Source organism: Cavia porcellus, unplaced genomic scaffold (genome assembly GCF_034190915.1).
Source record: "Cavia porcellus strain 051 isolate PalLab524CR breed Dunkin Hartley unplaced genomic scaffold, mCavPor4.1 scaffold_40, whole genome shotgun sequence".
In the NCBI taxonomy this organism is placed as follows: domain Eukaryota; kingdom Metazoa; phylum Chordata; class Mammalia; order Rodentia; family Caviidae; genus Cavia; species Cavia porcellus.
The window spans coordinates 535,465-555,339 of record NW_026947523.1 but is presented as its reverse complement, the minus strand read 5'-3'; the positions used below and the strand labels follow the sequence as shown (position 1 = coordinate 555,339).

General features: G+C 52.1%; 1 protein-coding gene across 4 annotated transcripts; it reads right to left on the bottom strand.

Annotated features, from left to right (window-relative positions):
* Nucleotides 1–152: 152 nt before the first annotated feature.
* Dennd6b (DENN domain containing 6B) lies at nt 153–12,804 on the bottom strand. 4 transcript variants are annotated; one of them, XM_063243874.1, is made up of 21 exons: nt 12,461–12,582; nt 11,255–11,374; nt 7,352–7,390; nt 7,239–7,281; nt 6,660–6,772; nt 6,106–6,186; nt 5,479–5,584; nt 5,301–5,380; nt 5,160–5,222; nt 4,991–5,046; nt 4,324–4,446; nt 4,153–4,248; nt 3,956–4,050; nt 3,745–3,810; nt 3,426–3,490; nt 3,245–3,334; nt 3,117–3,170; nt 2,804–2,913; nt 2,619–2,721; nt 2,442–2,516; nt 153–2,354 (listed from the first exon to the last, which is right to left on the bottom strand). In XM_063243874.1, exons 5-21 carry the CDS (start codon nt 6,738–6,740, stop codon nt 2,232–2,234), a joined length of 1,467 nt encoding a protein of 488 aa, XP_063099944.1. In that variant the 5' UTR covers nt 6,741–6,772; nt 7,239–7,281; nt 7,352–7,390; nt 11,255–11,374; nt 12,461–12,582; the 3' UTR covers nt 153–2,231. The 4 variants fall into 4 exon arrangements, with proteins under 4 accessions (XP_063099944.1, XP_013009146.1, XP_003461617.1 ...); XM_013153692.3 differs by lacking the exon at nt 11,255–11,374 and having other exon boundaries at nt 6,106–6,183; nt 12,461–12,804; XM_003461569.5 differs by lacking the exon at nt 11,255–11,374 and having other exon boundaries at nt 12,461–12,803.
* Nucleotides 12,805–19,875: the final 7,071 nt, after the last annotated feature.

Sequence of the window (19,875 nt, the reverse complement as noted above, 5' to 3'; positions counted from 1 at the left end):
CAGTCTCTGCCCTAAGCAGCCAGGCCCGCTCCAGCCCCTTCTTCCTACCTTCACCCCAGTCCAGTCCCGGCCTCTATTGGTCCCCACTACGGGGACCCAAAATTACCAGTCTGACAGGGCTACAAGCTTTTTATCAAAAAAGTTGACAAACATTTTGTCACAAAACGGTATTTTAATACCAAACAAGTGGGAAGCCATGATGCTCTTGCACTGAGGGCACCCTGAAAGATGTGAGGAGCTGTCCCTGCCTGTCCATCTTAGGGTGGCTCTGCTATGCTGCCTGACCCAGCCTCTGCCTGATGGCAGGGACCTCACTGATCACTCTTGAGGGTCAACTGGTTTCTGCCACCCAGGACCTGTGGGAGCCTCTGTGGGAGTCTTGTCTCTCTGCCCTCACTCATCTGCACCTTTCTTTCCTACAGTGACCTGGGGGGCGGGGGTCAGCACCAAGACCAAGCTGACCTGATCCAGAGGTCCAGAAGGGGCCCACGCTCAACTATAGCCACTAATCAGGGCCTCATAGCACCCCACCCCTCCCACTCCTATGTGCCTCAACCTGCACCATCTGGGTGGGCCCCCAGATGTCCTCCTGAAGACCCAGTGGTCTCAAGGAGCACTGACCTCCAGGATCTAGGGGCCAGGAGAGCTGCCTGAATGCCCTTGGGGTGATGGTGGCTGAGGTGCCTGGCCAAGTGAGGCAGCCCTTAGGCATGAAAGCATTGGTGCAGGGACACTGAGGCTATCTCCTATATGGCAGGGTCAGGGGGTCAACTCCAGCACTGTTGGCTCAACTGGACACACCAAGCCATGGTGCCACCCACAGAGGCTCCCACAGGTCCTTGAGTGGCACACTACGCCATGGGAGCCCTGATGGCAGGGTATCTGCTGTCCTGTGCTCATCCCGTCATGCAGGAAGCTGCCAACAGTACCATGCCATTACCACATGGAAGGCAGGCCCTCAGAGGGGAGGCTGGCACCTCTGTGCCCTACACTGCTGTGCCAGCCTTCCTTACTCTGGGTCTCCACAACCCCCATCTCTACCCTGCTGTATAATGGCAACCATGTCCAGGGACTGATGTGTCTACCTCTCTGTGTCCTATACCTATGCCAGGTGGTCCTAGACTATGGTCAACATACACTTGAGTTCTGGGAAGGAGCTGATGTTGTGAACAGTGGTCTGCACGGGTGCAGTCTACCCTTGCCTCACTAATGCAGTTAGCCATAATTCCTCCACCAGTGCCCCCTTCAGGCACTGCAGGGCACAGAGCTAGCTGCACACGGCCCAGCAGCGGCCTCACAGGCATCTACATAACCTGGTCTCTCAGACAAGGAGTCCAGGGGTCTGTACGGAGACCCAGCCCACAGCTCCCAGCTGGTGATGCTCAGCTGGGGCTCAGTTGCAGTTCTGGTGCACCTCTCAGTGCATATTCTCTACAGCCCCGCCAGTGTCCCCCTCTTGTGAAAGCACTGCCTGAAGTGACAGCACTACCTCACTGGATCCAAGCTTGACTGTGGAGTCCAGAGGTGGCCTGCCAAGGAGGTCAGTTGCACAGGGTTGTGGGAGCTGGGCAGTGGAATCAGGCCAATCCAAAGCCCTCAGGCCCTGTGGGGGGAGTGGGGTGCATGGGGTTCTAGAAGGGAAGCCCAGACCATGTAGTGGATTCAACGGCCAGGCTGCCTGCTGTCCCAGCAGGTGTCCACACCACTCCTCTCCCCTGAATAGCCCCAGGCAGGCAAAGGGTATACAGCAGAGAGGCCTCTCCTTCTACAATGGCTGACATGGGCAAGGTGCCCCTCCTGTCTCCACAGGGCAAGACAGGCAGGTGGCAAGGGGCCCTGCCAACTGCCTCCCTCCATCCTGGTGGCCTGCTGGGTTGAAGGATACATCAAAGCTACCTAGGGTGTGGGCAGATGGGCAATAGGAGGGTGGGCAGAGGATGTGCCCAAATCAACCAGGGCTCTCACCCCTCTATCCCCCTACTTGCCCTCTGCAGCCGTGGAGGGTGGAGGGCAGGTGGGGCTGGAGCAGAAAGCTAGGCTAGCACATAATCCCCTATGGTCAGGGACCAGGCTGTGGTTCCAAATGTCGCATTTACTGCTGGAACAAAGGCAACACAAGGGGGGGACCACAGCCCAGGCAGGAGGCCAAGCTGGGAGCAGGCACTGGGCTGAAGGCCCCACACTGGAAGGCTTGGCAGATCAGGCCTGAGGACGGTACACCTTGGCCCATCCTAGGGAGGGCACAACACAGCTTGCAGGTCCTTGGGTAGGGAGCTGATGACCATCTCAATGTACAGCTGTGCCCGCTGTAGTGTCACCTCCTTCACAGGCAGCTGGTGGCCTTGTGCTCGCACCTGCAAGGGCACTGGCAGTCAGAGGCAGGACACCTCCTGCCAAGTGGTAGTGGCTGGGCAGGGCAGGCCAAAGACGACGCTGCTTACCAGCTTCTCCCGGAGTTTCAGGACCAGGTCCACCACCTCCACCTCTGACTTGTCCTTCATCCAGGTCTCAATGTTCTGCAGCAACAGTGCAGGTCCTCTGTCACAGAAGCCCCCACCCTGTCCCCAGTCCCCAGCCCCCAGCCCCATCCCCTCCAGCCTGGCCCCAGACTTTCTCACCGCCTCACAGATTGCCTCTAGGTGCAGGGCCTCCAGCTTCTGGGCCATCTCTTTGTGCCGCTGCCTGTACCAGCCATCAAAGTGGGGTGACTTGAAAAACCGCCTGTGGGTGACAAGTGGCGACAGCTGAGGGGCTGGCCCAGTGTGCCAATGGTGGCCAGGGGCAGCCTGTGCCACGTACCCACCTATAGAGACCCAGCCAGTCACCCTTGAGGATGCAGGTGAGCTGGGGGCCTGCATGCTCCAGGCTGTGCAGGAAGTCATCCTGGCGGAAGGGGCGGATCTGGGGAGGGGTCTGAGACAGAGGCTGGTGACCAGGTGCTGGGAAACATAGCCCAGAGCCCCACACCCAGTACTCTGCTTCTTGGATGCATCTGAGCCTCCCCTGACCTGGTCCAGCCCTTCCAGAGGTCCCCCAGTTGTCTTCCCTGGGAAGGACACAATGGATGCCTGCCCCAGACCTTCCGTCCTCTGAGATGGGGACACCAGGACCCTCACCTTCCAGGGCGTGATGCTCTTCTGCAGTGGCATGAGGCTGGCCATGTAGTGCTCCTGGAGGTGTGGGGGCAGGGAGTGAGCCTGGGGCCTCAGCCCCCCACTGATGTCCCCTCCTACCCAGGCCTCACCAGGGGGATGATGAAGCTCTGTGTGAGCTCCAGGAGGTGCCGCCTCAGCAGAGCACTCTGCACATCCCATGGCCGCTGCTTCTGTACACCCTGCCAGAGGGAAGCAGGCAGCTTAGCCCAGATCCAAAGCCTTCACCCCACACACGCCCCTGCATCTTGATTCCATCCCCCCAGCCTGTACCTTGAGCAGTCTTTTGAGGAGCGCCTTGTCCCGGTGGAGGTGGGCTGTGTAGGAGGTGTAGAGGCCTGGCAGGAAGGCAGGTCAGCAACCGTCCTTCTGTCCTTCAGGGCCTCCCTCCCTTCTGCTCTGCTTAGCCCCTAAGGGTATCTGGCAGGGCATCTGATCTCAACCCACCCCACCCCAGGGTTCTAGGGACCCACTAAGGAGAATATATTCCCACCTGCCCCCCGACACCTCTCAGTAGACAGAGAGTCTATGGAGGCCTGGCTGGCCTGCTGGACCTGCCAACTGCAAGACAGACTCTTTAAAGGGCACAGACCTGGCTTGGTGTCAAGGGTCTTCAGCCTTGAGGGCTTTTTCAACTTGATCTGCTTAGGAAGGTCCCCTGCAAGACACAGCCAGGATCAGGGCTCACTGCTCTGGCCATGCCTGCAGGCTTGGAGGTCTTGAGTTCAGATATCCTACAAAGTCCTAGGCTGGCTGAGTGATGCTTCCGAGCCCACCACCCAGCCCTCCTCAGCACCCCTCACCTGACATCTTAGGTTCCCCAATTCGGAGGATATGGGGCCAGTGCTGGAGTGTTTTGATAAAGAAAGGGTTTGTGACTCCCAGGACCACGTTGGGTCTAGAGAGAAAGAGAGAAAAACAGAGAGAAACAGAGAGAAGAGGCAGAGAAAAGCCAGGGGAGGTGGCCTCGGCTAGGGGAGGGCAGGGTGGATGCACTTACGGGGCCTGGGTGCGTGTGGTAAGCTCCTTAAATTCACTGTCATGGATGGTAAAGTAGGGGCGGAAGTCACAGCAGAACTTGAGGGGCTGCAGGCAGCTGTGGGTGGGCAGTGGGGAGCAAGTGAGACAGGGTGCTGGCTGTGCCAGGATAGCTAGGGACAGAGGCACCTACCTGGTCAGGGCCAGCACCATCTCTGAGGACACATCAGGTGAGGGTGCCAGGACCACCAGGGGCTCCCCAAGAAGCACGAGCTCCCACAGTGTCTGAACATGGGTCAGCACGGGCCGGAAACACCTGTCAGTGGGCAGTCGAGGTCAGGCAGGGCCCAGGGTCCCCAGATGTCAGACACAGGTCTGGAGGCCCCAGGCTTGGGTGAACTCAGGGCTCTACTCAGGCAAACAGAGTGAGGAAAGTGTATGAGATCTCTGATCGTGCCTCAGGTCACCAGGCCTCCCAGACCCATCTGCTTTGAAAATGGGAGGATGCAGCTGGACACAGCCTGAACCTGGCCTGTACAGGGCCAGCAGTTCTGCAGCACCCTTGAAACTGAGGCAGGGATCCATCCCAATCCCTGCTGTCCCTCAAGCCTGTAGCCCTGCTCCTCTGGGCCCAGCAGGGGCAGGCTGACCTCAAAGCCCAGGCTCCCTTGACTCAGAGAGGGCAACCTCAGGTGGTAGATATCTCTGATAGCATCTTCAGGCACTGCTTTTAGAACCTTCCTGCCTACAGTGCCCACTCTTGGGCACAGATTTCCTCTTCTGTAGGACTTCCCTTCACAGGACATCCCAAATGTCATTCAGGACTACCAGTCCCTCCCTGGGGCAGCCCCAGGACTTACCTGAACAGATCCAGTTCATGGACACTTGCAAGGACCACAGGGGCTGGTAGCAGGTTCTGAAAGTGGAGGACAGGCAGTCAGGGCTGAGGGTGCAGACTGGCCTGAAGGTACGCCTGGTTTGTCACCCCACAGGGAAGCAAGGAACCCTGCTCCTTCTCTCCATGCCTACCTCTTGTTCACACTGCTTCAGAGGACTGGATTCCAGCCTATCTGCCCTGGATGGGATGCACACCTAGGGAGGAAGGGAGCACTGCCAGAAGGAGCTGGGTGCTTCCATGTCCTTGCCCACTCACTCAGTGGGGGCCCTCACCTGGATGACGACACCCATGACAGGTAGATTCAGGGTCTGCCCAGGCACAGGGGCTGGCCACTGGTCAATCTCATTACAAACTGTGGACACAGGAGGCCCAAGTCAGGAGCCTTCCCAAGCAGAAGCTGTTTGCTGAGGCCCACAGGGCCCACACTCGCCACACTTGACAGCCACCTACCGGCTTCCAGACACGGTGCCAGCTTGTCAAAGTACTCTGGGGCCATTAGGCTCAGCAGGGACTGGAACAACCGGACAAAGGGTAGGCGGGACAGCAGCACCAGGGACTGCAGTGATACAGGGGCTGTAAGACGGCAGCCAGCTCCAGGGGTCACCCCAGCTACTCAGGGACCTGTGGGGATCCTGACACCAGGCAAGCCAGAGCCAGCCCAGGGCACTGTACCTTGTCAAGCCCAGAGGTCACTGCCCAGAGGGGCACACTCAGACCCTGAGTCCACCAGGAGGTAACAAGGTGGGAAAGGGCCCCAACTCTCAGGGAACAGTGAGGCAGTGAGGTTCAGGGCCATCTCCCCAGGGGCCACATGCCTGGGTTCAGGACTGAAGCTGTCCTAATCCTGCAGATGTGACAGGGCCAGCAACCAGTGAGGGCCAGGGTTGTCTGGGCCTGGGGACAGATGGGCTGTGATGGTTTTTGAGGCAAGGGGATGGGAGGGGATGCGAGGCATGCAGTGACCCTCCCTGGCCTTGCAGCCTTGGCCAGTCTGTAGAAGGGTGGTGGACACTCCTGGAGCTCAGACTATGGGCTGCTGCAGGGCCTCCCTGTGCCTAACCAAGTGGCAAGGCTCACCTTCTGGAAGTAGCCCCTCTTCACAGAGCTGTCCTTTACTTGCCGGAAGTACACGTAGCCAAGGTAGTGTGCTGGCTCCTTCTGGAAGGACTGTGTGTTACCTATGCTCACTCAGGCCACCTGGCAAGGTTCAGGCCATAGTGACAAGAAATGAGCAGGGACTGCTGAGGGTGGGTGGTGCTTGGGGATGCAGAAGGCTCTAGTCCAGGGTCTCTCTACTCTGAGGCCTGTCCTCAGGAAGGTAGAGACCTTCCTCAGTTAGACGTGGGCTCCTGGGCTCAGGTGGGCAGCACCTCTCCAGGAACAGTTCCTACTGCACAGCAAGGGACACTGAAATAGGGGGCCTCTATTCATAAAACCCTGATGCGAGGGAGGACTTTGGGGGACCTTGGTGAGTTCCCAAAGGGCAATGCAACCTGGCACCTGGGCCTGCAGGGTAGCAAGGCTTGCAGCAGTTGGTGATCCCAAGAATGAGCATGGCTAGCACCTTTCCTGCCACACAGGGCCCAGCAGCTCTAGAAGGGTGGGAGGAGAAGGGCGCACCTACCACTCACCTGCAGTGCCACGGGCGCCTTGCTGTTGTAGGGCTGGTCATCAGCGTGCCAGGGGCTCCTGTGCCCTCCACACTGACGCATGCGGAAACTGAACTGAGTGTCCCCTAGGCAGCCTGAGGAGGGGCAGCAGCGCCCTGCAAGTCAGGGCTAGGAGCTTCCACTCCCACTGTTGGTGGGGTGGACACAAGGGGGAAAGGGCCCTGCAGGGCTCCCACCACCACCACAAAAGTCCCAAAAGTCCCATCCTAAGGGACTGCATTTCCCAAAGGCTTTCTACCCTGACCTTGCACACCCCCAGCTAAGGTCTTGTAATAAACACAACACACAGGAGAAGCACCTTCCGTGTCCCCAGGAGTAGGAGTGGAGCAGTGACCCAGCTCCTGGTAGCCAATGGGGAGACCAGACTTTTGCTCGGCCATCTTCCCTGTGATTTCTGTGCAGCATGGGGCTCCTGTGTCTCCACAGGTCAGAGGACAGGTGGGCATGAGCCATTCCTGAAGCACCCTCGATGCCTCTGGCCTGCGCCCTGTCTCCCCATCCCCAGAACCAGCATCCGCTGGAAAGGGTGGAGTCGCCTACCTGAGTGGGAGTCAGGAAATGACAGGTAGCAGATGCTGCTTTTCTGAAATACAGAACCCAGTCAGGGCCACTGACTCCTAGGGACATGCACTCCCAACAGCACCAGGACCTACCTCCTTGTCTGTGAGCCGGAAGTCACTTGGGTACACCAGCTGCAGGGAAGGAAAGAAAACTTGGTGATGCCAATGGGCCACAGCACCTGCCCACTGGAGCTGACCTCCTCCTGGCCCTCTATCCCAGCAGCCTCTCCCGCCCTACACACCATCTTCCCTGACTCAGGCTCTCCTGGCTCCTCATGGGTGCCCCTTTCCTCTCTGACCTCCAGACCCAGTATCCCTCTTCTCATCTACTCCTCCTCCTGCACATGGCCCCAGCCACTCTACCTGTCTACACCACCAGGAGCCTGGAGACCCCCACCTGGCTCATCCTCCACTCCCTCACTAATGTCCCTGGCCAGTCATCTGTCCTGTGGCCTCTCCTCTGCTTCAGTCATCTCTTCACATTTGCTCAGATATCACCTGGCATTGACCTGCCCCATGACGGCAGCTTCTACTCACCAGCCCCCCCCCCCAATGCTTGCTTGCTTTTCTTCCTTGGGCCTGGGAGCCACCTACATGGCCAGCTGGGCAAGCCTTCCTATGGCCTCAGCCCCAGGAGTGGGCAGTCAGGTAACACCCAGCCACTGAAGAGCAGCCTCCAGCCAGTCTAGACCAGTTAGAGATCAGCAAGCTCTGCAGGAGGAAGTGGACCAAGCAGGCACAGCTAGGAGATCCCCATAGGATACTAAAAAGGCCCCTTTGCAATGGCCCCTGAGATGTTTCCCAGGCTGACGTTCAACAGGGTCTCCTCTTGTCTACTTAACACCTAGGCTGAGGAGTCACTTAGGAGGAAACCTCTGAAGGGGAGAGCTGCTGTCCCCAGAATAAACATTGCTCACTTGGAGAACAGCACTGTTTCTCGTCCCTGTCTGGCCTGGGCTTGCTGCTATGTCCTATTTTAGTCTCTTGAAGACAGGGACTCCTCCCTGGTTACTTCTGCCTCCCAACACCTGGCAGCGAACAGACCCTTCCCAAATACCACGTCTGTGGAAGGTGTGAAAATTCTTCTGTGGGGTGGACCAGAATAGGTAGGTGTGATGGTTGATTTTAGGAGTCAATTTGACTGGATAAAGGACTAGCAGGGAAATAGGAAAGCACCACTGCTAGGTGTGCCTATGAGGGTATTTCCGGAGGAAAGTCTGGGCTTGGTGGGCTGAGTGTAGATCTACCCTCCATGGGGCTCAGACAGAACAAAAACATAGCAGAGGGAAGGCAATTTCCTCTGTCCATTCCTGGAGCCAGGCCACTTTCGCCTTAGACATTAGAACTTCAGGCTCTGGTGTTTGGACCCCAGGACATGCAGCAGAACTGGCCCCTCCACCCCAGCCTCTCAGTCTCAGGCCTTTGGATTCCCTGGTTCCAAGGCTTCCAGATGTAGACTAAGCCATGCAACCAGTGTCCCTCTGTGTCTGGTTTGCACATGGCCTGCTATGGGACTGCTCAGCTTCCACAGTCCCATAAGCCAATTCCCCTAGTGAATCTCACCCACCTATCCACCCATCCATCCAGTCCATCCGTCTCTCAGTGTACTGAGACCTCAACCTTGGAGGGCTCAAGGGGCTGCCAGCTACCTGCACCAATGGGTCACAAGGAAGGAGGCAGCCAGGAGCAGGTAGGAAGGTAAGGGGGTTTGGTGGTGGGGCCAGATCAACATGGATGCCTGAAGATAGCCCAGGGAAAGGCAGGGCCTACGAGACACACAGGCTGAATCTGTGTCTGCACTTCGAGGAGGATAGAGGAAAGGTGGGTACTGTGGCTGGGGCAGGGCTACAGGGGGCCCCTTCCTGAAGTTGAAGGAGGAATCTCTGGGTAGGCCCCTTGTCTCAATTCTGCATCTGTGTTCTGGGCTCCTATGAGAATACCTGCTCAGGGAAACCTGTGTTCACAGCTAGAGGATTCTCTCTGCCAATGGCCCTGGAGTCCAGGTAAGCCTAGAGTTCAGGTCAGGCAGGCCATGCCCAAGTTAGGGGACAAATGCAACAAACTCTGAGCAAGGAGGCCCCTGCCCATCCACCAGCCAGGCCCAGGGTTCCCCCAGAAGCCTTGTCCTTTTTACAGAGACAGCCTGCATAGGTCACCACGCCTGGCTACTCAGCTATCCTGAGTGATCCAGAGATGACAGGCTTCACTTGGACCTCTAGGCAGTGGTTCTCAGAGTGTGGAGGAGCAGCCGCTTGGGTCCGCAGGTCAGGCCATTCTAAGTAGTGGCCCCTCATGCTCATCTCACTGCACACACAGCTCCTGGAGCCAACACATGTAACCCTGACAGACTACTGTGGATGCTGATGTGACAATCTAGCTGGCTTCTATCTGGTCAGGCCTGAGCCGTTCTTGTCAAAAGTGGGGTGGCACACACCTATAATCCCAGAACTCTGGAGGCTGAGGCAAGAGCATCACTGAGGGTTCAAGGCCAAAGCAGGCTACATAGTGAAACTCTGTCCCCCTCAATTAAACTATACCTCTTGTTTTAACTTGTTTTTGTTTTGGAAAACATGGTTGTTTCTCATAAATACATATTACATTAATACATAAGGTCTGTTTTTTCTTAAATGAACTAGTAGTGTTGTTTTAATTTTAGTGTAACATATATGGACAGATATAACCCTCACAAACAAAAGGCTCTCTGGAGTGTTCAATAATTTAAAGACCAAGACTGCAGAGTGTGGGAGCTACCACCCAGGAAGAGCCCGTATGGAGGCGGCTCCTAGTCATTCAGGCCTTAGGACCTCTGGGATGAGCAAGGATATTAAGCTGAGTTTTCAAGGACTGCCATGGCAGAGCCAGACCCTCTCTTCAGCTCATCTGACGTTCCAGGCGCCCCCAGACCTTGCCCACTTTCTCTCTAGTCTTGCATGAAGGTTCTGGTGGGCTTATCTGCCTGGGTCCCACATGTGGTGCTAAAGGACCGTGAGCATGATAGGTCTAGAACCATTTACTCTGTTTCTAACAGATGAACTCCTGGAGAGCAAGAGCCTGTCTGGTGACAACTTCTCAGACTTGATTTATCGAATGAACAAATCACCTCTTGCCTTGGCTTACTTTGGCTTTTTGAGAAGAGTCACCTGAAACAGACTAGCTGGATGCCTCCTTTCACCCTTCAAGGCTTAGCTGAGCCTGGCAGTCCCTTTTGAGCAGCCTGTGTCTTTCTTTTGGTATCCTGCACCAGGCCAGTGCCAGGGCTTTCCAAACCTCAGGCAGGGTGAGCTGAATGAAAGTTTGCAGGAGACCACTCTTTCCCATGGTTCCAGGAAAGGGAGGACAGGCAAGATGCAAACCTGATGAGGGTCATGTGATTGAGAGCCACCCTACAGACTGCCGCCCCATGTTTGGCACAGACTTGATCACCAGGAATCTAGGGTCTCCCCTACCCCACAGCCTGTGCAGCCTCAGGAGCCTAGACATGTACATGTGACCTCTATCAGTGCATGGTTATGTTTTAGAAAATTAGGTATGAGATCCCTTAAGGAAAGGCCGTGTGTGTGTGTGTGTGTGTGTGTGTGTGTGTGTGTGTATGTTTATGGGGTCTGGATACATAGCCCAGGCTGGCCTCCAATTTGGGATTTCCTGCCTCAGCCTCCCTAGTGATGGAATTTATTTATTGGTACTGGGGATTGAACTCATGACCTTCACACTTGCCAGGCAGGCACTGTGCCACTGAGCTATATCCCCAGCCCCCTAGTGCTAGTATTGTACACAAATGTGTACAATACTTGGTTCTTGGTCAGGCATGGTGTAATCCCAGCAATCAGGAGACTGAGGCAGAAGGATAACTCAAGAATTCAAGGCCAGCCTGAGTTACATTGTGAATTGAACTATATAGTGAGACCTTGTCTCAAAAAAACACTCTCTTATGATTTTATGGGGCTTAATCTGAGGAACAGAAAAGTGGATTTTGCAAACTATAGCAAATCACCTCACCTTTCTACTCAGGCCCCTCCATCAAATGGTATCATTTCCACAAGTGAATCTTGTGGCCCAGTATGCAGCAGGATGAGGTCCCCACAGCGTGCTCAGCACTCTGCCAGGAGCCTAGGGATCCTGGACAAGAATTAGTTTTCTGTTTAGCCAACTTCGACTTCTCATAGTTCATCAGGGCCTTAAGAAACATTTCCCGTCCACAGGGAAGGCTGCACTAGTTTCTGGAGGGTGATTCCTCAGCCTCATCTGACCCCCTACAGCGATGGGGTGACAGCTCATGGCCCCCTGGCTGCTCAAAAGACCCTCCTGACAGTTGGTAAAGTCTACCTCCCAGGCACCTATACCTATGGCAGGTCTCCCTGTGCTGATGAGTCCCCGGTCTGTGTCAAAGCTCTTTAAAGAGATCACTCTGCTTGAGTCTGCAGCATTTCCATCTATACCTGGAGAGAGGGAGGCTGCCTCTGTAGATGCGTGGGTGGGGTGGGAGTGTAGGCAATAGGAAGTCAAAGGCCCAGTAGTGGAGACCCAAGACTGAGAATAGCAGATGAGGGCCAAGCAGGGGTTCACAGGGTCTGGCTCTGCCTCTAAGTGGAGAGGCACCATTGGCTTTTAAATAGGAGAGGCACAAGAGTTGAACAGGGGAGAGGGAAATAGTGAGGTGACACCGGTGACTTCAGCAGAAATGGATGGTATCCTTGAAGCATGATCAGCGGTCAGCCTTGCCCTAAGCATGGGATTCAGAGCTATGAGGAAGCATCAAAGGTGGAGAAACTTGGGGCTGGAGATTTAGAACGCTTGTCTAGCAAGCTGGAAGCCCTGGGTTCGGCCCTTATCGCAAAGGTGGTGCACCTAACTGGAGGCATGACTCTGCTTGGGTGCGGGCAGGGGCAGGGGTGATATGACTGGGGATGACTCTGGATACACAGAATCAGGTACCCTCTCCTGCCTGTCTGGAGAGCGCTCCTGGAGCCCTGTGTCCCTTTGAGGAGGTGACAGGTGCGAGGAGGAGGGACGGGGGAGGAGACCAGGTTCGTTACAGGGAGTTATGGAAGGAGTGACTCCTTCCATAACTGGGTGGAAAGGGGCGCCCACGAGGGCCCGGGGCCAGGCAGGAAGGCGATACCAGGTAGAATAGGAGTGCGCAGGGATGGGGAGGCAACGGAGAGGGCGGGAGAGAAGAGCGGCGTCCCGCCCGCGTCCGCTCACCTCCAGCGCCTGGCCCAGCTCCAGGTCGAAGGTGACCACGCACACGCACTCCAGCCAGGCGGAGAAGCGCGCCCAGGGCGCTGCCGAACCCTGCGCCGCGCGGCCTGAGTACTTGGGTCCCGCCGTGCTGAGACCACCGCCAGCGCGCCGGGGGCCCGCACCCGCTCGCGCCTCCATGGCCGCCGCTCCTGCGGCGGCTGCGCGTTGCTGGGGAACGCGAGAGCCGGTCCGGCCGCCTCGGAGCAGTCGGGCGGCCGCCGCGGCCCAGAGCCTACCACTGGCTGCTTGCGCACCCTTCTGGTGCGGGAGAGTTGCGCCACCGCGCGAAACAGCGAGAAGGACCTGGCAGGCCAGAGCGGCCCGAACTTGTGGGCGGGACTTCCGGGAAGCGGCGCTTCCGGTAACCCCAGGGGTTGGTGGGGAGTTGGGAATGGACCCTGCTGGCGGGCGGTGAGAGCCAGCAACTGTCGTGGGGTTATGGGTGTGCAGAGGTGTCTAGAAGACTTCCTTACCGTCGAATTTCATCTTTGATCGGCACCCTTCCTCGTCCTACGTCGTTAGCCCCAGGCCTGCCCGACTTCACTGGCCTTCCTCGGTTCAGCGTTTTGTGAAAACCCGGTTCCCATATTGCCTAGGCCTAGACCAGGCTGCAGTATCGACCCCCAGTGGCCAGGGGAGTGGAAAAGATCCCTTTCTCAGCATTTACTCTGTTTGGCCTAGAAGAGGTTTGCTTAAGAGTCCCAAATGGCCCCAACCAGAGAAATGTAGGCATAAAGCCACGTGGTGAGCGGCACCATTATAATTGCCTTATTGTACTCAAAATAACACTATTTTACAGCTAAGAAAACTGTTAATGGCTAGGTGTGGTGGCATACTAGGAATCCCAGAGGCTGAGACGGGAAGATCTTTGCAAATTCAAGGCCAGCCTGGGCTACCAAGTGAGACCTTGTGTCAAAACAAAGTGAAACTGTTACCAACTGCAGGGTGGTTGTTACTGAGCCAGACCTACTTTTACCCACTTGGGTGGAGGCTGCAGAACAAGTTTCACTTCTGTTTTTGCCCAGGTAGAGATTTGGAATTTTGTAGGCTGAAACGGAGGAAAGGAGATGGGAGGCCAGGAACTAACTTTTGAATATACAGTCAAACTTAATTGTGATCTACCTGTCTGGTGTTGTTTGCACCTCTGAAATGGGTGGTATGGCCAGGAATATAGCTCAGGGACACGTGTCTGCCTGGCAAGCACAAGGCCCTGAGTTCAATTCCCAATACCAGAAAAAATAAGTATTTTTTAGATAGGGTCTCACTAACTTGCCCATGCTGGGTTCAAAGGTGAATTCTTCTTGCCTCAGCCTCCCAAAATGTGGAAGGATTATATGGTTGTGCCACCACACCCAGCTAAAAATTGGTGGCTTTAAAAATCCACTAAAATAGGGGCTGGGGATTTAGCTCAGCGGCATAAGTGCCTGCCTTGCAAGCATGCAGTCCTGAGTTCAATCCCCAGTATCGATAAAAAGAAAAAATAAATAAAAAATCCACTAAAATAAGAGCAGATGGTAGAGCTCCTGCTGCAAGTGGGTTAAATCTCAAGCACTGCAGGCAAAAAAACAACAAAACAAAGCAGTTGTGGGTTGAGTAGAAAGCTTATTCAAATTTTCCCTTCAATTTCATCATGAGCTTATGCCGCTGAGCTAAATCCCCAGCCCCTCTTTGTACCTGTTTCAATTCTGGTTCCCAGTCCTAGCCCAGGTGTAGCTCAGGCTATGTAGCTCAGGCTGACATTGAACTCATGGCTATCCTCCTGCCTCAATCTAAGTGCTGAGATCACCCCTGCCCTTTTAATTTTACATAGAGACAAGACCTCCCCAAATTTCCCAGATAGGCATTAAACTGGTGTTCCTCCTGTCCCAGATGCCCAAGTAGCTGGAATTACAGGGGTGTATCACCATGCCTGACAGTAGACTCTGGGTTGATCTCTTGCCCTACAAAAAATAAAAGGACAAAATAAAAAGTTGTTAAGTTGGACATGGTAGCCCATGCCTATAATCTCAGCACTCTGGAGACTGAAGCAGGAGGATCACTGAGCTCAAAATCAGCCTGAACTACACAGTGAGGCCTGTCTCCAAATAAACAAACAAAAAACATTTTGATAAATCGGGAATGATGGCTCACAGTTGTTCAGAATTTAGGACACTGAGGCAGGAAGATCTCTGAGTTCAAGGCCAGTCTGTACTAATAATCACACCCTGTCTTTAAAAAAAAATTTTAGGGGCTGGGGATTTAGCTCAGCAGCATAAGCGCCTGCCTTGCAGGCAGGCAGCTGTGAGTTCGATCCCTGGTACCGATAAAAAGGAAAAAGCCAAAAAAAAAAATTTTTTTTTTTAAAAACCATGTTTTTAAAAGAAGTTCATATTTGTAGATTCCAGGTAGGTTTTTGGGGGTCACTATGCAACCTATTTTCTGACTAATCACATGTTTTCTGCTTGGTGCTTACCAAAAAAAATTTTTTTTTGAGACAGGGTCTCATTATATGGTACAGTCCAGCCTCAAACTGACTATGCAGCTCAGGCCGATGTCAAACTCACAGGAATTCTCTTGCCTTACCCTCTTGAATGCTGGGGTTAGTGGTATGAGCCACCATAAGACTGAGGCAGGAGAATCTCCACAATTTCAAGGCCAGACTTGGTTATGCAATGAGTTTAAGACCAGTTTGTACTTCATAGTCATTTATGTCTTGTAAATGTTTAAAACTTTTGAGACATGGCCTTACTAAGTTGCCCTGGCTGGGCTCAAGCTTACAATTCTCCTGCCCCAGCCTCCTGAGTGCTGAGATTCCACCAGCTTGACAGTCCCTCAACATTCTTTTCTTTCTTTCTTTTTTTAAAGACAGTTTCACTGTGTAGTTCAGGCTGGCTTTGAGTTTACTATGTAAAATGGGTTCATAAACAATATAGGAATCCAAGCGGCCAAACCGATAACTTTGGAATTTAATTAGCTGAGCTCAGAGACCACTCCTCTGGACCCCTGTTGCAGTCAGCCCTAAACTGGAAAATTACAGAGAACCATAAAAAGACATCCTGCTGGAAACAATTTAGCTAGAATCTTACATTAATTTTTGGTTGACACCTTGTATCCTGCTGCTTTTGTTGAGCGGGTTAATTCTTCTGTGGGTGCAGCTCGTTCTGTTTTTCTTTCTTTTTTCTTTCTTTCTTTTTTTTTAAGAAAGGCAGACTGCCCATGCAGTGCCTCATTTGGATGCATCTGGAGTCTTGGAAGCTTGACTACCCTATGTTCTCCTACAAAGGGGCCCGGACTGCTTGTTTCGAGGTTCTAGCAGGGGAGCACAGCTGCTCGTATACCCTTGACCGAGGAACGGTCCTCCTCTATCTGGGTGGTCATGGTCGTCCTCTTTGACCAAGCGCGCAGCTTTTGGAGGGACGCACATGGATCCTTGAGGGAGGAAGGGGACCCCCGCCTAGCCAGCCAGATCAGCTGAACTAACCCTGGCGATCAATGGGGTGACAGATGTCGCAGCTAGATCGCCCTCACACCCTCATTCTGCATTTCTTATGGGACTTGTATCCTGAGTAATTTTCCATTCTCCTGAGTCAAATACAGGACACTAGTTAAATGCAGGGCTCAAGATGGCGTCAGTTATGCCAAGCTGCAACACTATGCAATCCAGATTGGCCTTGAACTTGAGGCAGCCCTCTTGTCTCAGCCTCCCAGTGAGTACAGGTTTCTTCAGCACTTTTTTTTGATACTTGGAATTGAACTCATGACCTCATGCTTGCCAGGCAGGCACTATGCCATTGAGCTACATTACTGGCTCTCCTTCAGCACTCTGAAAATGTCATTTTACTGTTTTTATGGCTTCTACTATCCTTTTGGAAAGATTATCTAAAACAATTAGTGTGTGGCAAACTGGCTGAAAGAGTAGACATGACCTGTTCATTACAAATCCCAGCATCCAGGGGAAAAACAATTCCCAAATCCCTGCATGTGGGCTTTTTGCAAGAACTTGAGCAAGTTTTTGATAGTGTGGCTACTGTCAGCTTAAGGAGTGGACAGCATAAAAAGGACAGCCACACTGAGTTCTTGCTACAGTGTTCTCTCCGGCACAGGTGGCCTGGCCTTGAGCTGTAGGGTGCACGTCTTTTCCTACTTTGACTTGGCCCAAACTCTCTTTGCAGAGCCTGTTTCTTTTCCTACTAATATAGGGGAAATCCTGGATGTCAAATACACGGAGTTTGTGTTCCCTGAAGTCAAAGAATACATTCTAAGGATCAGTGGAGGTTAAGAGTAGGGAAATTTATTGGGAAAAGGAATGATGAGTAGTTCCTGAGAGACAGGATGGGTCCCACTTGGGTTGCCAAAAAGCTCATCTTGCAAAGGAAGTTTTATAGAGCAAAATCACGAGGTGGGTACAATGTGGGTCAAAATAATGATTTACCAATAAGATTGTGAGTTGTAATATTGATCTAATGGTAGCATGGGCACATGGATGACATCATTAACCTTGGTTGATAATATGTAGTCTTGGTGCTATCTTTAGTTTTAGTAGTTTTAGTCTTAGTATTAGGTGAGAGAGGATGGCCCACTCCTAATGGGATAATGGGAACTTTTAAAAGGGTGACACTAATAATCCCAAGCCCCTGTTCATCCCTTAGAGAACTGTGTGAAATTGACCATTGTGATTTTAAACTTATGCACCTGCAGCCACAGTCCTGATGAATTTTCTTCTCCCCTGACAGGGTCCAGTCTTGTCCAACTACCTACTATATGTCTACCTAGTTTAGTTGTTTGTAACAGTATCTTTTTTTTTTTTGACACAGGGTCCTGCTCTGCAGTGCAGGCTGAACTTGAGCTTACTTTGTAGCCTCAGTTGGCCTTGAATTTGCAGCAATCCTCTTGCCTTAGCCTCCGGAGTGCTGGGATCACCAGTGTGCACCACCAAGCCCAGCTCTTATTTATTTGGGAGAGGGTGTACTGGGGATCAAACTCAGGATCTCACACTTGCCAGGCAGGTGCTTATGCCACTGAGCTAAATCCCTGGCCCCTTATTTATTTTTTAAAATACTATTCTTAGGGGCCAGGGATTTAGCTCAGCAGTTCAAGCACTTGCTTGGTAAGTGCGAAGTCATGAGTTTGATCCCTGGTACCTAATTAAGTAAATAAAAATAATTGCTTTACATTACTGCCATTTGTGTTTGTTTTGGCCAATTCTTTGCTCGGGACAGAAAGAAACCACCTCTGGGAGACTCCAGCACCCCAAAACCCAGTGATGCAGCTATAACAATTATTATTTTCTTTATGTGAGGAGTCATTTTTTTCCTGCTCCTTTCACAGTGTTCTCTCTTCTTGCCCCACAGCAATGTGATGATAGCGAATGAAGGTGAAGCACCTCCTTGCTCATCTTGTGCAGGGTTTCTGCTCAGATCTGTGCTTTGTAGTGTGTAGAATGTGTTCCAGGATGCCGCACTAACCACTTCAAAGCAACAAAAGATAATATGCAAACCATGAGGATATATGCCCATAATCCCAGTGTTAAGGGAGGGTGAGACAGGAGGATTTTATTTTATTTTATTTTATTATTAATTTTATTTTTTGGTACCAGGTATCAAACCCACACCTTGAGCCAGCCACACAAGCACTTACACTACTGAGCTAAATCTCTGATTTGACAGGAGGGCATAGCAGCACATATCTGTAATCCCAGCACTCTCAATAAGAGAATCATTTCAAATTCAAAACCAGCCTGGGCTACAAGGTGAGCTCAAGGCCAGTCTGAACTGCATAGTGAAAACCTATCTAAAAAAGGCAAAAAAGAAATTGAGCCCAGCCCAGGCAAGTTAGTGACTGAGTAGATCTTACCCCAAAATTAAAAATACAACAAAGGGAAAAATTTAAAATACAAAGCATGTGTACTTACAGAAATATTGGGACGTGGCTAGCTGGTAGAGCACTAATGGGTTCAACTCCTAATACTGAAAAAGAAATATATATGTACTGTACATATTCCAAGCATTAAACTTTTTGTATTGGAAATTGAGCCCAAGGGTGCTCTATCACTGAGTCACTGAGCTATACTACACTCCTAGCTCTTTATTTGGGACAGAATCTCACCAAGTTGGCCATTTTTACCTCAAACTTGTGATCTCCCTGCCTCAGCCTCCTGAGAAACTGAGTAGCTGGGATTATAGATAAATGCTACCATATCTGACCTCTTTGGACCTTCTCTCCCACCACTTGGTCCCTTTGTGTCAGAAATACATGGCTCCTGGGGCTGGGGATACAGATCAGTGGCATAAACTAATCCTGGGTTTGATTCCCAGTATAAACAAAAGAAACACTTGGCTTCTTTCTACTCTTACATGTATACTCTAAGGTGAATACATACCAACTATGTCTTTTGGCCAATTACAGAAATAAGAAACGTAGTAGTTCTATGTATTTTCTCATCACATGTTATATTATGTGTTTGCACATGCTAGTTATTTCTTTCCTTTTTATTTTATTTATTTATTTTTGGTACCGGGGATTGAACTCACAACCTTGCACTTCCCAGGTCGGCACTTGTGCTGCTGAGCTATATCCCCTGCCCCTCTTTCTTTTTTTTTTAAATATGGAATTTGTGGGGCTGGAGATCTACCTCAGCGGCATAAGCACCTGCCTTGCAAGCAGGCAGTCCTGAGTTTGATCCCTGGTACCGATAAAAAGGAAAAAGACAATAAATAAATAAATATGGAATTTGTTAGAGATTAGCGTTTTCTTTTACTTTTTCTTTCTTTTTTCTTTTTTTTTTTTTTTTTTTTTTTTGAGACAGGGTCTCACTATGCACTTTTCGTTGATTTTGAACTCACTGTGCAGCACAGGCTGGCCTCAAACTCACAGCAACCCTCAGACATCAGCCTCCTGAGTGCTGGGATTACAAGCGTATGTCATCACACTGAACAATTAGCTTTTTTTCTTTAGAAGTCACTTTTACAATTTAGTCTAGTATAGAAAATTAAGAAAAAAAGAAAAAAACTTCAGTGGGGCAGCAACTGTACTTGGGTGCAAGCAACATAATCAGATTATATATAGCAACTGCTGGTAGCGTGCATATCATTTTGGGGACGGTGGGAATCTTTCCTTTTTTTTTTTTGTACGGGGAATTGAACTCATGACCTCATGCTTGCCAGGCAGGTGCTGTGTTGCTAAGCTATATCCCCAGCCCTTCCTCCTTTCCCCTTTCCTTTTCTTTTTTGAGACAAAGTCTTGTTATATGCCCAGCGTGGCCTCGAATGGTCCGTGATCTTCCTGCTTTAGCCTCCCCAGTGCTAGGATTACAGGTATGCACCACCAGGCCAGCACAGCGAGATTTTCTTTTCACTTGTGGTAGAGCGCTATCTCCCTGTTTCCCGCCTGGCCTCCTA

Coding starts and splice junctions, on each gene's coding strand:
- Dennd6b (XM_003461569.5), bottom strand. CDS start 12,637: ATGGAGGCGCGAGCGGGTGCGGGCCCCCGGCGCGCTGGCGGTGGTCTC. Junction 5,585..6,105: donor AGAGGGGCTACTTCCAGAAG/GTGAGCCTTGCC, acceptor GTATCACTGCAG/TCCCTGGTGCTGCTGTCCCG. Junction 3,335..3,425: donor TCCTCAAAAGACTGCTCAAG/GTACAGGCTGGG, acceptor TCCCTCTGGCAG/GGTGTACAGAAGCAGCGGCC.